The sequence below is a fragment of the Anas platyrhynchos genome, chromosome 5 (assembly GCF_047663525.1).
Source record: "Anas platyrhynchos isolate ZD024472 breed Pekin duck chromosome 5, IASCAAS_PekinDuck_T2T, whole genome shotgun sequence".
NCBI classification, from domain to species: domain Eukaryota; kingdom Metazoa; phylum Chordata; class Aves; order Anseriformes; family Anatidae; genus Anas; species Anas platyrhynchos.
In genome coordinates, this window is record NC_092591.1 from 24,449,231 (window position 1) to 24,464,635 (window position 15,405).

The 15,405-nt window shown below is 57.7% G+C and overlaps 1 protein-coding gene across 2 annotated transcripts; it reads right to left on the reverse strand.

Moving 5' to 3' along the window:
- Window positions 1-4,397: 4,397 nt before the first annotated feature.
- Window positions 4,398-10,925, reverse strand: VRTN (vertebrae development associated). 2 transcript variants are annotated; one of them, XM_072038457.1, is made up of 2 exons: window positions 10,752-10,925; window positions 4,398-7,377 (listed from the first exon to the last, which is right to left on the reverse strand). In XM_072038457.1, exon 2 carries the CDS (start codon window positions 7,374-7,376, stop codon window positions 5,352-5,354), a length of 2,025 nt encoding a protein of 674 aa, XP_071894558.1. In that variant the 5' UTR covers window position 7,377; window positions 10,752-10,925; the 3' UTR covers window positions 4,398-5,351. The 2 variants fall into 2 exon arrangements, with proteins under 2 accessions (XP_071894558.1, XP_071894559.1); XM_072038458.1 differs by lacking the exon at window positions 10,752-10,925 and adding an exon at window positions 10,339-10,608.
- Window positions 10,926-15,405: the final 4,480 nt, after the last annotated feature.

Consider the following 15,405-nt stretch of genomic DNA (forward strand, 5'->3'; position numbering starts at 1 on the left):
TGCAGGCTGCTGCGGGAGTGCTGAGCTGGCTGGGAGCTGGAGGTGTTTCTGCAGCTCCCTGCGGAGTTTATCATCCAGCTGGTGTCTGGGCAGCTCGGGGGGAGTCGTACTGCGATGTAGATCCCAGCCAGCAGCCCACATTGGGAGCAGGGTGGTAATGGGGGCTTCTAGCCATGTGGGGATGGATGAGAATTAGGTAGAGGATGGAAGGTTTCTGGTCAGGCTGCCTAGAGGAGAAGCTGAAAATAAAACAAGCTCAGAGAGGGGCAGGAAAATATGAATATTAGGAGTGACTAGCCAGGTCTGGCTTCTGATGGTGGAGAGAAGTGATGGGGTGCCCGGGAGAGGTGAGGGGCATCCCCGCCCGAGGAGCTGGATGCATGCGATGGGCATGGGGACCAGCCTCCCCCTGCCCCCATGGTCCCACTTCTCACCCCCATGGGAGTGCCCCCAAGGCTTGCCAGGGCTCATTCCCCAAATCTGCTCATCTCTGCATCCCTGCCCCTTTGTCTCCTTTAATTGGAGGCACACGAGGCAGGACTGGGCTAATTCCGAAGGACCAACAGAATTAAAGAGAGTTTTCCACTAATAGCCTGGATCTCTGATGATCTTGTAAAAGGGGGGGGAAGAGGCTGAGCAAGCGCATCCCTAAGGGGGGCATTATGCAAATGGAGAAATTAGTTGGAAACAGCCTGAAGGGAAACATGTGGAAATTGAAATCCAAGGACCAGCGTGGAGAATGCTGCTGAATAACTTATCGCAGACTCGCAGCGTCTGCTGCAGCTGCCGGAGCAGAAGGGAAGGAAGCAAAAAGCCTGGGAGCCACGGCAGTCGGGGGAGATGCGAGCTCCAGAAATGTGACTGAGCTGAGAAAATTAAAAAAAAAAAAAAAAAAAAAGAAAAAAGAAAAAAGAAAAAAATAAGCCCAGCCAGGGCTGTGGAGATGTGACTCCTCACCCCCTCCCTCCCATTCTCCCAGGTGGAAGGGACCCCCCCCAGGACCTGCAGCCCCACAGCAGAGCTTCATAGGTGTCCTGGCCCCACAGCGGGTTCTCAGAAATTTTGGGCAAAGGAGGACAAATTCTGGCCTGTCAACATTTCTAACCCAGAAAATAGAAGACTCAATGGGCAACCAGAGGTGCCCACCCCAGGGCAGTGATGCGTGGTGATGGGTCCCCAGGACTTGGGGTTCCCTGAGCTGGGGATGGGGGCTTGGTTAACTGGTGATGCCCCACAAGGATGTACACAGACACTTGCCCCCCGAGCCAGTGCTGTCAGGGCAAAACCACCTCCACTGCCCCACCGAGACTGCTCTGGGGCTGGTGAGAGAAGAGCCGCAGGGAATGATGACGAGCAGGGTTCGTCCTCCTCGCTTAATGGCACCACCAGTGTTTTCCCTCCACAACAATCTGGTGAGGAAATAGCTAATTAGCTGAGACAGGGCACATCATCTATTCCCGTAAAAAGAAGGAAAAAAAAAAAAAAAGGCAAGCAAGAGCATGTATCAGTGCGTGCCTTGGGCAGCCTCTCCTCTCCCCGCTGCTCCCCACAAACAGCCTGCAGCAGGGTGTGCGGGGAGGCACAGCCCGTGGCCATGCCCCCCCTCCGGGGCTGGTGGGAGGATTTTTGGGAGAGAAGCCAAGTAAGGGCCATCACTGCAGCACCAGGCAGGAAACCTGGGTGCTCATTACCTCTCTTCTCCCTCTGCCATCTCAGGCAGCCCCGCATGCAGGAGGGCACCATGGGGTTGAGCTGTCTGACCCTGCACGCCCCCCTCCTCTGCATCCCCCTGATCCCAAGGCATGGGGATGCTTGGGAATGGTTGGGGATCATCCTGCAGCACCCCACAGCAACGGGATTTTTCCACCTCCTTCTGTCAGCAAACAAACACCTGCAAGCTTCAGCACCGGGCATCATCCCCTCCTCTCCCCAGCCCCATCGGCACATCACTGCATCTCCTGAGCCAGGTCCCCTGGTCCCTGAGGTCCCCCGGTGAAGGAGGGCTGGGGACAGGGGTGGGGAAGAAGCCAGGGAAGGAGACCTGACATGCAAAGAAATGTGATCTCTGCCAAAATGCCATCCCCGAAGTCATAAATCAAAGTCTGTGCACAGACAGAGAACTCTTGACAGCATTGGACAAGAAAGATGGATTTTTTTTTCCTTCTCAAAGTGTGTTTATATTTGAGTGTTTTCTCCAAAGCTCGCGTGTTTTCCAGATGTTGATTAAGCTAAATCATCAGGGCACATCAGCTCACTTGTTTTCTAGAAAAGGGCAGGGAATGCAGCATCTGGGTGTCAGCCAAACAGCTGGCGTGGCACCGTGTGGACAGCTGTCGGGCAGGGCTGGTCCAGGCCAGCTGAGATGGGTGTAAATGGGGTATTCATATTTTAGAAGTTCTGTTGGGCTGGAGGGTAAAATCCTTGAAGATCAGGATGAGGGTTGGTCTTTTCCCGTATTCTCATTAGCAAGTCGGCAGAGGAAGGAAGGGTGCGTTGGTGACATTTGCTAATGAGACAAAATCAGGAGGATTTGGAAATACCGAGTACGAATAAAGAAATTGGGCAACGCTGAAACCCAGAGCAGTGGCACTGGGATGGGGCAGTGGGAGACACAAGGGCGTTGCACGGATGGGCTTATCCAGGGGACTGATCCAGGTGGTCCCTTTTTTTCCTCATCTTCTTTCCTCTCTTCCCCACATAGATATTCTTGATGATTGTTTTTGTGCTTGCTGCTCACATTTCAGTTGGTGACACTGGCTTTTCTGTCCTCCTGTTGCGGATCTATCTCCACCCTGGTGGGCCTTGCAAGGCTCAGAGCTGCTCATGCCCCCGTGAGCTGTGGGACCCTAAATCATCTCTGTTGTGGGGAGGTAACAGGGACTACCAGGGCTCCCGGGTCCTTTTGTCAAGACATCACTTCCATCACAAAGACCGTATCTGGCAAACCTCTTGTTTGAATGGCCCAGATGCCAAACACATGCTGAATTTCAAGACTGCAGATTGTTAGTCCCATAGGAAGGACAGCCTCTGGACAGAGACCGCTGCCCACCGTAGGTGCTCCTGCAGCACACCCAGGAGCAGCACCCAGACCAGCCCTTCCCGCAGGCCATTATAGCTCATTAAGCCATTCGCAGTCACCTGGTTTATTAGGCAGGCTTATTGCCCTGTTAGTCCCCATGTTTAACATCCCCATTGAAGAGGAACGAGCAGTCCCCCACGTAACCACCTGTTTTTATTGCAGGGATGACATTCCGCCTCCACCTTTGCTCTGTGCTGCCACCGGGTGGGACACTGCTCTTGGCCCACAGGACAGGAGGGACACAGCAGGGTGGCACCACGGTCCCTGTCCCCAGAGCACCCCTGCCACATTCATGTCCTGCCCCACCACCCCAACCCAGCCGGCACAGCATGATGGACCTAGATGGATATGAATTAGGTGTGTTAGCAGATGAGCAGAGCCCTAAATCACAGGCAGGTGGGGAGCTACTCTGCACAGCTTCACAGCATTTTAATCTCCTTTTACTGTTTTCATTTCCGTCTTGGTTTGGGGTCAGTGCTTTTGAGCACCCGCCTGTGAGGGATCTGAGCGACGCCTCAACTAAATCTCGCTCCGTGCCTGCAAAGGGGGAGATTTATCAGCAGCACAGGGCAGAGCTGCTGGGACTGCCTTGAATTCATCTCCTGCCATGCAAGCACAGCACAACGGGTGTGAATTTAGCACTGTGGATTTCCCCCAGACAGGCATTGCCCACCACCCACCACATCAGCAGCACCCCCCCATGCCTGATGGGCACCCTGCCCCTGTCCCCAGCCCACCCCAGGCTCAGGGTCCCCTTGGAGGACCTGTGCAAGCAGCAGCAGTCAGACAACCCACATCTCCTGCTGCCACGGCTCAGCAGAGGGAGGGCCCAGCCCCAGCCCAGAGGTCTCTCTCCTGCCTGCCTTCACAGCCGCTGCTGCCATGGAAAGTGGCTGTCTCCAGCCCCCGGCAGTTTGGAGACACGGGTAATCACTCTGGAGTAATTACCAGCTTGCTCCCTTGGAGGAGTTCACTGGTGAGAAGTCACGGGCAGCTAATTACTCCAATTACTTCCTGACACAGAGAGCCCAGGCACTCAGAGCTCTCTGCAGCAGCACCCAGCACTGCTCCCACTGCAGGCCCCATCCCCTCCCCAAGGCACCCCCAGCCCCAGATCCCCTCCCCTGGGACCACACACAGCAACCTGGCATCCCCTCACCCCACAGAACATTTTCTAGGGGTGGATCGATGGTGACAAGGTTCCACTAGCACCACTGCCAAGGAGCTAAGGGGTCACCACCCGGTTCTGAAAAGCAAAGGGAGAGGGAAAGGCCTTGCCCAGAAATCCCTCATGGAGGAGTGAGGAACCACACAGGACTGGGAGCAGAAGTCTTTATTGTTTTCAATTCTTACAAGTCAGGCCTACACAGCCGTGTTTGCTGCGAGGAGGCAGCCACCCTGCCTTGAGTGGCTCAGGGAGAGACTTTGGGCCCACGGGGTTTGGTCCCTGCCCCACACCTTCATGCAGGCACCAGGGAAGAGACACAGAGGAGGCAGCTGCCAGCTCTGAGTGAAGGACTGTGTGAAAGAGGCTATTGCTAAAAGACCAGGAAGGTCAGGGATGGCTTCTCTAGAGCCTAAACAAAAAACAAAACAAAAAAAAGGACAGCAGCTCCTGGCTTGGCAAGGGAACCTAACACGTTCCCAGCACAGGCTACAATGGGGACACAACCCAAAGCCGTCCTCTACCAGCCTCTGGTTCCTCCAGGGAAGATCAGGGCAGCTAGGGACAGCTATTAAAAGCTCGAAAGCTAAAGTGGCATCAGTGCTGGCCTGAGATTAAGCCTTCATCCTCCTTAACCGGGAGGAGCACAGATCAGAGATGTACACATATCCCCCCAAAAAACACTGAGCACACCCCAGGCCCCCCCTCACCCACAGCTGAGGGGATGCTGGGCACCTCCATGCTCAGTTCTGCACATCCCCACTCCTTCACACTTGTGCCCAGGGCAGACAGCCCTTCCAGTCCTCCACCCCATCACATACAGGGGGGCTGCCATGCCCTGTGACCCCTGCGCATCCCCTGAGCACAACTGAGGACAAAACCCCTCTGCCCCTCTCCTTTGGGGCAGCCAGAGCCTGCCTCCCACTCCTCCCATCTCCGGGAGTGGGCACCATGCAGGCACTCCCATACCTGATTGAACCCCCCAGAAAACAAAAAAAAATAAAAAAAAAATCAGAGACTAGGAACAAAACAAAATCAGAACAAAAAGTTAGGCCTGGGCCCCGGCCTGGACACCCCACCGGAGAGCCGCAGGGCACAGAGCAGCCCTCAGGCATCCACGAGGGTCAGCCCGTCGTGCAGGGCACGCTTCCACATGTAGTAGGTGGAGCGGGCTGTGAGGGGGAAGCGGGCGCTGAACTCCTTGTAGGTGGGGAAGGTCTTCGACTCGAAGCGCTGCTGCAGGAACAGCTTGGCTTGCGCCTTGAACTGGGCAGTGGCGATCACATCCATCACAAACATCCGGCTGTTGGCCTGCTCCGACACGGCGTAGCCCGAGATGGTGGCGTTGTACGGGGTGGCCGGTGCTGGCTTCTCTAGCTGCTTGCTCGCTACCTCTGCAGGGAACTGGGGTTTGTCACCCAGCTCGGCCCTGTGTGGCCCCAGGGCAGCCACCCGCTTCAACAGCCGCCTGGAGCTGGCCCAGCGCAGGCGCTGCCGCCTGAGCGCCCGGCTGATGCCCTTCCAAAACCAGTAGGTTGTGGAGGAGAGTGCTGGGTAGCGCAGGCGAAACTTGCTGAAGGGCAGCTGCCACTGCTGGACCTGCCTCCGGGCCACGTCTCGCAGCTGCTTCCTCCAGCAGAGAGAGGGCTTGAGCTGCAGGAGACTCCTGGGCGCTGGCCGGTCTCCGTTCAGCCTCTTCCTAACAGGCAAGCTGCCTGGCTTCAGCTGGAGGAGGGGTTTTCCTATGGCTAGAGGTTTGGGGTTATCCAAGGGAGACTGAGGGGGCTTGAAGTTGGGGTTCTCCTTGATGGCTTTTCTTCGCCAGTTGTAGTACGTGGACCTGGAGATGCCGGGGAAGCTGCGCTTGAAGCACCTGTAAGGCACCAGAGTGTTCATGGAAATGCATTTCTCCAGGTAGGATTTGGCTCCTCGCATGAAGATCCCTGCTTGGACCGGGTCTAGGGAAGGACTCGGAGGCCTAGAGCTCGCCTCTGAATTCGCTGGCTCATCCACAGCCTTTTTTTGGACATCCCTGTGAAGCTCCTGCAACCCATGGGCCTCAGCCAGAGCGGAGGCATCTCCATTGACCACGCTCTGCATCTCGTGCTTCCAGGCATAGTACGTGGACCGGGAGATCTCCGGGAACATCTGTCGGAAGTGCTGGAGGGGGACTACATTGCCCTCTTGGAAGCAGGACTGAAGGAAGTGTTTGGCTGCGAACCTGGCAGCTGCTTTCTGCCGGTGCTCGCGGGACTGGCGCTTCCAGCGGTAGAAGGTGCTCTTGGTGATGCTGTACCTGTCACGGAGGTTGGAGTACGTCAGCTGCGGGTCGCTGTTCAGCAGCTCGAGGGTCTTCATGGGCTGGACGGGAGGCTCTGGTGAGGGCATGGTGGGTTCCAGCTCCTCCAGACCCACCACGGCCACGAAGTACTGTGCTTTGAAGACCTGCCGGGAAAGCTGCTGCCCCGACCACATGATGTGGAGCGTGGAGGTCCGCGGGCCGCACTTTCTGGGCCGGATGAGGCGGTTGAAATACGGCCGGATCTTCAAGTTGCTCATGGGGTAGATGGAGTAGATGTTACACTGCAGCACGGAGGCCAGAGCGTAGACGTGCCACATGTTGGCGAAGGTGCCAGGGAAACAGGTAGCTTTGATATCGGCATCAAAGATCGCCTCCAGGATAGCCATGGGGAGGCTGGTCATCTCCGGGGTCTCCTCGGTGCAGAGGGAGTAGCGGGCAGCCTGCAGCATCACCTTGGAGTCTATCATGCCGTTCAAGTAGTACTGCTTGTGCAGCAGCATCTCCACCACCGTCCGCACCTGCAGCTCCAGGCTGAGGCTGGGGTTGCCCCAGAGCAGCACACTGGCGGCCTCGAAGAGGCGGTTCCCCTCCCCTTTGCAAACCAGGGGCAGCATGTTACTTGGGGCATCCTCGGGGTAGAGGCTCCTGGCTACTCGGTCAACTTCCAGCTCCTCTTGGAATTGCCTCCCGTGATAGCCGGGCAGGGAGAAGGATGACAGGGTCCTCTCCGCCTCCAGCGCGGCGCTGGTGAGGCCCTCCAGACCGAAGCATTCGGTGGCCTCCTGCAGCTCCTGCAGCACAGACTGCACCAGCTGGTGCCGCTGGATCATCCTGAAGGGCAGCAGAAAGAAAGGAGTCGCATGAGATCAAGAGAGCGCATGCTCCAGGCTGATGGGGGCCTGGTACCTCCTGCTCTTCCCTAGGCGTTAGGAAGGGGGAAGAGGGTGGAGGAAAGGCCTCTGCTCTCCCCCCCCCACCTGCACAAACACATCCCAAGGACAAAGGAGGAAGCCTGGGTCCCCACAGGCAGACTTGGGACAGGGACATGGGCTCAGCTTGCTCTGCAGTGACCTCCTGTGGGCAGCACGCATGGCACACAGCCTCCAGAGATGTCTGGGATGGATGGGTCAAACTAAGGAGCAACTGCATCCATCGGGGTGGGAGACGAGGCCAGCCTCAGCCCCCACACACCGAGCTTTGTGCCCAGCCTCACCCCTACCCCCAGCTCCCCCACAGCGCATTTAATCTCCCCTCTACCAGCAGTTATAAGGAGCCTCAGGGGCGAAATATTCATCACCTCAGCAGGAACAGCCAGGTGACACAGCACTGTGCAGGAGCACAGAGGGGCCAGCCTGCAAGGCATCCAGGCCAACAGCAGAAGGGACAGGGAGATGCTCCCTCCCTCAGAGCAGGGCACCTCAAAACCTGAGGCAGGAGGAACAGCTGGAGCCAAGCCACGGTTACGGGTGCCTGAGCTGACACTAGGTGTCACTTGCTGCTCAGCAGAGAAGCAGGGCCAGCCGGGGAGAAGGGGCAAAAAGTGCACAGCCCCCAGAAGCCCTGCCAGGCAGGAGGCAACCCCAAAGCACAAATGGAGAGAGAATGGGGTGGGTAGTTCAGAGGCTGCATGGAGCCCTTCTTCCCCAAATCAGCCCGTCCCAATCCCCTGGGTGCCAGCTCCCACTCAGGGGGCCCAAGGGGCCTAACCTGCATCCCCTCCTTTGCCAGCGTTGGTCCTGACACCCACATGGCTCTGCCCCAACCCCTCCAGGAGCACCCCTGTGATCCAGCTCCACCACCACATCCCCCTCCAGCATTGCTTCACCAGCAGCCAGCTCAGATCCCTCACCCCACCAGCCCCGTCCTTCCCTCTCAAACCAATCTGCACACTGGGAGCACAGCATTTCACCCAGAGCAGCCCAATCTGGTCAGTTTTCTCCTTATACAGAGCCCTGCTCGTTCTGTGCCACCCCCTGCATATTGGACATCACTTTGTCATCTCCTTCATTCCTATCCCAGCTGGAGACCCACCTTCTCACAACACTTTGGAGGCATCATTACACACCCAGCTCTGCAGGGAGATGCCACGGAAAGAGGCAGCAGCCCTGAAGCAAAGCAGCCGCCCTGCCTGACCCTTCCTGACTCTCCATCCCGTGCCCTGCTGCAGATAACATTACCGTTGCTGCAGTACCTACAGCCCCTGGCCGTGACCAAACAGCAAACGGGACAAGGTGCCACATATCACACCGCTGCATCACCACGGGGAGCCCCACGCTGCTGCTGCTGCCCCTTGCCTTTAATCAGGTCACCAGATCAGCTCCCCTCCCTGAGCTGAGCCCCTCCGTGGTCTCCCACATGTTGGAGGCCAGGGCCTTCTCCTACAGCTGCAGGGCATCAGCACTCAGAGACAACACAGGAGAAGGCCACAGCTGCAAAGGAAAGGGATAGATTTGTCCTCAGCCCTTTCGACCACGCAAGCACAGGGTTGTGTGCTGGGTCTGGCTGGGACGGAGTTAATTCTGTTCACAGCAGCCCCTGCAGGGGTGCGTTTTACATTTGTGACCAGAACAATGCTGATAACACACTGATGTTTCACCTAGTGCTAAACAGCACATGCACAGCATCCAGGCCTTCTGTTTCTCACTCTGCCCCCCCCCAGTGAATAAACTTGGGATGCACAAGAGGCTGGGAGGGGGCACAACCAGGCAGATGACCAAATTAACCAGAGCTATTCCATGCCATATAAGCAATAAACAGGTTGAGGAGGGGGGTTAGGGAGACCTTTAGCCATCTTTTGCTGGAAAACCGGCTGGGCATCAACATAGCCATGGGAGGTGGCGAGTGATTGCTTTGCATCATTTAGTTTTGTTCTTTCTTCTTCCACCTCTCCTTTGCTCACTAAATGATTTTTATCTCAAACCACAAGTTCCCTCACTTTTATCCCACCCCTATCAGAGTTAACCCACAATAGATTGTCACTTTGGGTCAGGTCTGTACTTCTGCTGCCCTGGAGGCTCACGGAAGTTTATCCTGCAGAGCAGCATTTTCATGAAGCCAGTGGTGTACAGCACGTGGCGAGGAGCTGAAGCAGAGCTGCCCCTCTGTACAGCCGGGCAGGGAGAGCCCCAGCACAGCCCAAGCCCTCACTCTCCATGGCCACATCCCCTGCAGCCGCTGGGAGAGCAGGGCAAAGAAGAGGTGAAAAGCTTTTTCCCTGGAGGGGGAGAGGAGCTGGGACAGGCTAGGGAGCACGGGGACCACGCCGGGTCTTTATGGCCTGGTGGGCATTTCCCACCCCCTTATGGCTTGGAGGGGGGAACAGAGAGAGCTGGAGGCACAGATTTAAATCCTCTTCTTAAGGAATAACCCGCAGCCTCAATGTCACTGCCAGCTCCTGCAGCCCAGAGCTAGAGCAACAGGACCCTGCAGGCAAGCCTGAGGCAAAAGCCAGGGCTCCGGCATCACAGATAAACTCCTGGGAGATTGCATGGAGGGGGGCCGGGCAAGCCAGAAGCAAAGGACATCAGCCCCTGCTGAGCTGCGGGCTTGGGCTCATCGGCAGAGCAAGCCCAGCAGCTCCTGACACAGAGAAGCTGCTGCAACGTGAGGGTTTTTACCCCCCGCTCCCCCAGCACAGCCAGCTGAACGCGATGGACAAATGCTCCCCAACCCAACACAGCCCCGAGAAGCAACCGAGGGAGCTTTGCAGCACTGATAACGGAGGTTTTCGCTAACCCGGCCGCTTTTGCATTGTAACAGATAAGCGAGCACTCGCAGATCACGTTCTCTCACCTAAACCGATGGGCTGGTGGCATCCAGTAGTGCAAGTTCCCCGAGCCTGTCCCCAAAACGCTCCCAGCAGCAGGAATCCGGGAGCCCTCGGCCCCTGAACCTCGCAGGGCTGCTGGGTGGGACAGCTCAGCTGGCTCTTGAACCCAGCTGCGGGCACTGAGGGCTTTCAGCTGAACCACGGCAGGGTCACAAGAGCAGCACAAAAACCTCAAGGGGCCGTCTAGGTGAGAAATATCACCCCCTGGGGCTGCCGCAAGCAAAAGAAGCCCGCTCCCACCCGCCAGCACCCCCCCCCACACACACACCCCTTCTACCCGGCTTTATTTTAAAGGGGGGGGGGGGGAAAAATAAATCCCCGACGTGCAGTAACCCAGCGGCACCTGGCTGCGGCTCCCCGGGGATGGGGAACTTACCTGCGGAGCGCAAGCGGCACCTGACTGCGGCCCCGCTCCCCGAGAGGAGGAGAGCCCCGAGCCCACGGGGACCGCGCTGTCGCCCGGGGGACAAAGGGCCGGGCTGGGGAAGGAGGGGACAGGGGAAGGATGGCGAGCAGCAGCCGCCGTCGGGGCGCACTCACCTGGCCCCGTCGCTGCGCACCTTTAAGGGCGGCGGCAGGAAGCGGCGCGGAGCCGCCGCCGCCGCCGGCCCCGGTGGCAGCCCCGAGGGGACCCTCGGCAGCGTGCGGGGACGGGACGGGCCGGGCCGGGGATGGGGTCGGGCCGCCCCTCCCTCGTTCCCCCTTCCCCTCCCCCGGCAGGAAGCGGGCCATCCCCGCCGCCCCGGCCCAGATGAAAGCGGAGCGGGCCGGGGGTCACTTCCAAAGCTGAAGTGCTAATGGCCATTGTCCCGCCGACAGCCAGCTTAAAGAGCCCGCCGCGCCCGGCCCCACAGCCCCACGGCCCCCACAGAGCCGCGGATGCCCCCACATCCCGCAGCACGGCGGCCCCGGGACCGAGGGGTCAGCCCGGCCCTTGGCGCCCCGTGGGATGGGGATGGCCCCGTGCTGCTGTCTGGGTGCCGGGGCTGCAGCGGGCATCGCTGTGGTTGTGGGGCTGGCACTGCCGCTGTGTGTGTCTGACCCCGTGCTCCTTGCACCCGGATGAAGGCTTCCAGACCTTCTCATCCGGGCACAAACAGCCGCCTTCTCCCTGCCCTTGCCCTCCAGCCACGTTCGTGCCACCCGCAGGCCCGTGCCCGCTGTCCCTGCCCCACTGCCTAATCTCGGCCCCTTGTCCCCCTCCTTCACTCCCGCACACACACAATGGGTTCAGCAGGGCTCACGTGAGGCTGTGCAAACAGCACGCGCGCCAGGCACGTCGCTCCGCCACCACTAAGCCACCAAAACCAGCTCCACCCTGCGTCCTCCTCACAAGCCCAGAGCTTCCTCTGGGCCCTTCCTCTTCCCAAGCTCTCCCCACCCAACCCCGTCCCTGTCCCAAAGCCCCCACTGACCCCAGAGCCTCCTGCCACCCGCTGAGCCCCGCACTCCTGCACCTCTGGCTCTCCTGCACAGCTTCTCCTGGCCACCACCTGGGGCTGGCCAGTGGGGGATGATCCTCAGAAAGACTCAGCCGCTGGCTGTAGCCACCAGGGGTTTCCAGTCGCAGCTGGGTGGGTTGGCCATTGGCCTTAAGTTTCACCACCTATCCAGCCTTAGCACTGCTCCTCTCACCTCCCAGGAGCACAGTTTGATAGGAGTGAGCTCCCTGGAAGCTGCGGACTGGCCCCACTCCCACCCCTCATGAGTCCTCCCTGCCCCAGATAAGATCCATCACCCAAGCTGACTGAAACCTGGGCCCCCGTGCTCCCTGAGATCTCTCATACTACACACAGACAAGTCGCACTGCAAGGAAGAGAGACCTAAACCACCCCCCTGCAAGCTTTTCCCCCCGGCTCAGGCAATCTTTGTATCTCCACCGCCAGCTCCACTCTCGCTATCAACCTGGCCAGCCCTGGACGCGCTCCCCGGGCGGCTGGTGCTCGCAGCCACAGCTGCTCCCTCCCCTTCTCATCCTTCATCCTTTTAACTTCTTTGGTTGCAAATGCAAAGCAGTGCTCACAGGGCAGTGAGACACTGGTAAATGCCAGAGTCAGCAGGGTCAGTGATTAACATAGGAGCTGGAAAACACACAAAGAGACAGCCTGGGCAGTTCTGTTATGCAGATCACTGCACACACGGGCTTCCAGCATATAAACAAGTAGTTAGCATTTTTCTGTTCCTTGGAGGAGTTCAGTGGGGGACCAGCACGCTTCCTGCTTTGCTGCTGGATGCTTCAGCATGGCAGCGGGTTGTGGAGACCTTTGCAGTTCAGCTCGGCTTGCCAGAAGCTTCTCTGCCTGTTGTGCTTTCACCTGCTTGCTGCAGCCCATCCTTTCACAGCAAAGGTGCACAGATATCCAGCCACACGTGGGCCTTGGTGCCGGGGGGCATGGACATCCAGCAGCACTGGAAGGCGGGTTTTGCTGCTCCGAGTTTGGGCACAGGCCAAAAGCAACCTCCGTGTTCAGTAGGTACAACTCTCATCGGTTTGAACCCGATGAGGAGGGTGTCCCAAGGACGTGGTGCTGCGTTCCTGCACAATAGTGCCACGAATGGGGACGATATTCAAACACTCAGTTATCCTCCCTGTAAGGAAAGCTCCCCAAACCCACCTCCAATCCCAGTGGATGGAGTCAGAGCTCCCTCCCCGCAGTCCATGGCTGGACCAGAGGAGACCATCCAGGTAGGATGGGAAATGTCTGAAATAATGCCACTGGGAGCAGGTCAGACTGTGGGCTCATTGCCAAAACCAGCTCTGGAATTGGAACAGATTGACCTAAACAGGCTAGATTGACATGTCCATCCTTCAAAAACATTGCTGGTATTCTGGCTTCTGTTTTTCCCATCTTTCTCCCCCCAGAGCACTGCAGAGTCAAAATCTGAGTGCTGTCATCCCTCTGGGAAGTCCAGGGAACTGGAACTGACGAAGCACTAACTGGAACTGACGAGGCACTGGCAGGACTGAGAGCATGGAGGGCTCCAAGGAGGGTCCCAAGTGTCTGCTGTTTTGGCTGGGTTTCTCCCCTAGCATTGCTCCATGAAGAAACACCAGTGAGCAGAGCTTGCAGCCTGAGATGGCAACAGACGTAGGGCCACTGCAGCTGCAGTCTGCTCACATATCTTAGGTGGAAGGAACGTCAAGTTGCATGAAATACTTCTCTGTGGTCCTGACGTGACTGTGGCCAGGGGGGCTGGAAAGCATGGTTACTCTCCAGAGTAACTTGTTCAAACTGAATTTCAAAAGTCCTGGTTTTGTGCTCATTTTGTCAGGTACGTCTCATTCCCAGCCCTGAAACCAACTATGAGCACACTGCCTCACACTTCTGCTGGAGCTCATAACGGGATGTGCGGGTAGACAGACCGGTGGGCCCCGCGGAGAGGACCTGTGAGGCTCTTTCATTTCTGTGCCTGCCTCCAGGCAATGCCGGTGCCAGCAGAAAGACAGTTGTGTTCAGTTCTGCTAACACTGCACAGAGAGGGAGAGCTGCAAATTACAGGGAGTTTACAGACAGGAGCAAGAGAGCCGCTGTGATTGAATTAATAGGAGATGATGTGAGGAGCAAGATCTGTTTAGTGGTGCTGAAGTGAGAACTGGTGGGCAGGGACAGCCCAGTGTGTAAATCACAGAGGGTGAGAGGAATTAATGGGGATGACCTCAGCTGTGTGACTGAGGACAGAGGAATGGCACAGAGGACAGAAGAACTTGGCCTGAACATTAGGACAGATTGGTGGCAAGGCCCAGCCAGGAGTTTCCTCTCCCTGAGGGCAGCAGGGAGTTGGCCTGGGCATTAGATCCCATCTTGAACAAGAGACTGGAGGCCCCTAAGGCTCCTCCGCATCCTGCTGCCCGCTGCCTCTGCAGTGACTCAGAGCTCAGTGTCATTCCCCATCACTCACATCTGCCTCAGTGCCACTTCTTACCCATCCCATGCAAAGTGCTTGGGTCCCCATTGCTGTTTTCCCACCTCTGCCTTAAGATTCCCCCTTCATTCTCGTGTGGGACCTTAGTGCTGTCCCCTGAGAGGGACACAGAGCACCCTGTTAGTGTGGCTGCCTTCCCTTTCACCATCTGGGTGATGTTCAGGATGTACGAGTCCAATGCCCAGGGGTAGTTTTTAAAGTAGGTCCCATCTCTAATTACCCTCTGCTTCTCTCGGGGCTCTTTTCCCTTTTCCAGCTGGGTTCCCTCTTCCTTCCCAGAGGGAAAGTTTGAACTTGGTGCTGGTGCCATGCCCTTGCCTCCAGAGGCATCGTGCTCCTGCTTGGGCAGGAGGGCAGTCCCTGCGAAACAGCGAGCGCTGCACCTCAGCACCAGCGAGGAGCAGGAGCCGTGGCCGTATCCTGGGGTCCCTGGGAGGGGTGGGGGAGAGCCGGGAACTGCTGAGGATTCAAAGTCAAGATCAAAGCGTTTCCCTCTGAAGCCCTAACACTCTCCTTCCCTCCCACTTGCACATAAAAGCACTCTGCCCTCAGCAGGCTCCCTAGGCGGGAGGGTGGTGGGAGGAGGGGGCTGGCTTCCCCCTTGCTTTTCCTGTGTTACTAATAGCTCTTCCCAGAGGTGAAATGGTGAAAATCCTTCCACCCCTCCTCCCCCATCCCTGCTCCTCTCCCAGAGGGCCTGAAGTCTTTTCAATGACTGCGATTTCATGGCAGACCTGGCCTTTGCTGGGGCGTTGCCTGCCAATGCCAGCCAGGACAGATGCGGTGAGCAAAGCCTTTGAAGTGTACAGTAGAAAGATGCTGTTAGAGGCGAAGCATGGGGAAGAAGGATTTAAAAGACAGCAGAGCAGTTGGGCCCACAGGAGGGGGAAAGGCTAATTAAGGCACAGAGCATGGAGGGGGAAAAGACAGGATCATTAAGATAGCACAGCGGGAGCCGATGGTGCGGCTCCAGGGTGGCTTCAGCCAGGATGAGCCTGGTGCCATCGGTTCTCCATTCCCACCCTCTGCTTTGTGGCGGCACGGGAGCGTTGGTGACTGCTGATGAGTTCAGGTGGCTGGTCCTGCTGCAAAACAATTGTTTTAGT

Excerpts from the sequence above, each read along its gene's own strand:
- VRTN (XM_072038458.1), bottom strand. The coding sequence starts at position 10,361 with ATGCCACCAGCCCATCGGTTTAG. Across the intron at positions 7,378-10,338 it reads CCACCAGCCCATCGGTTTAG|GATGATCCAGCGGCACCAGC; the intron begins GTGAGAGAACGT and ends GCTGCCCTTCAG.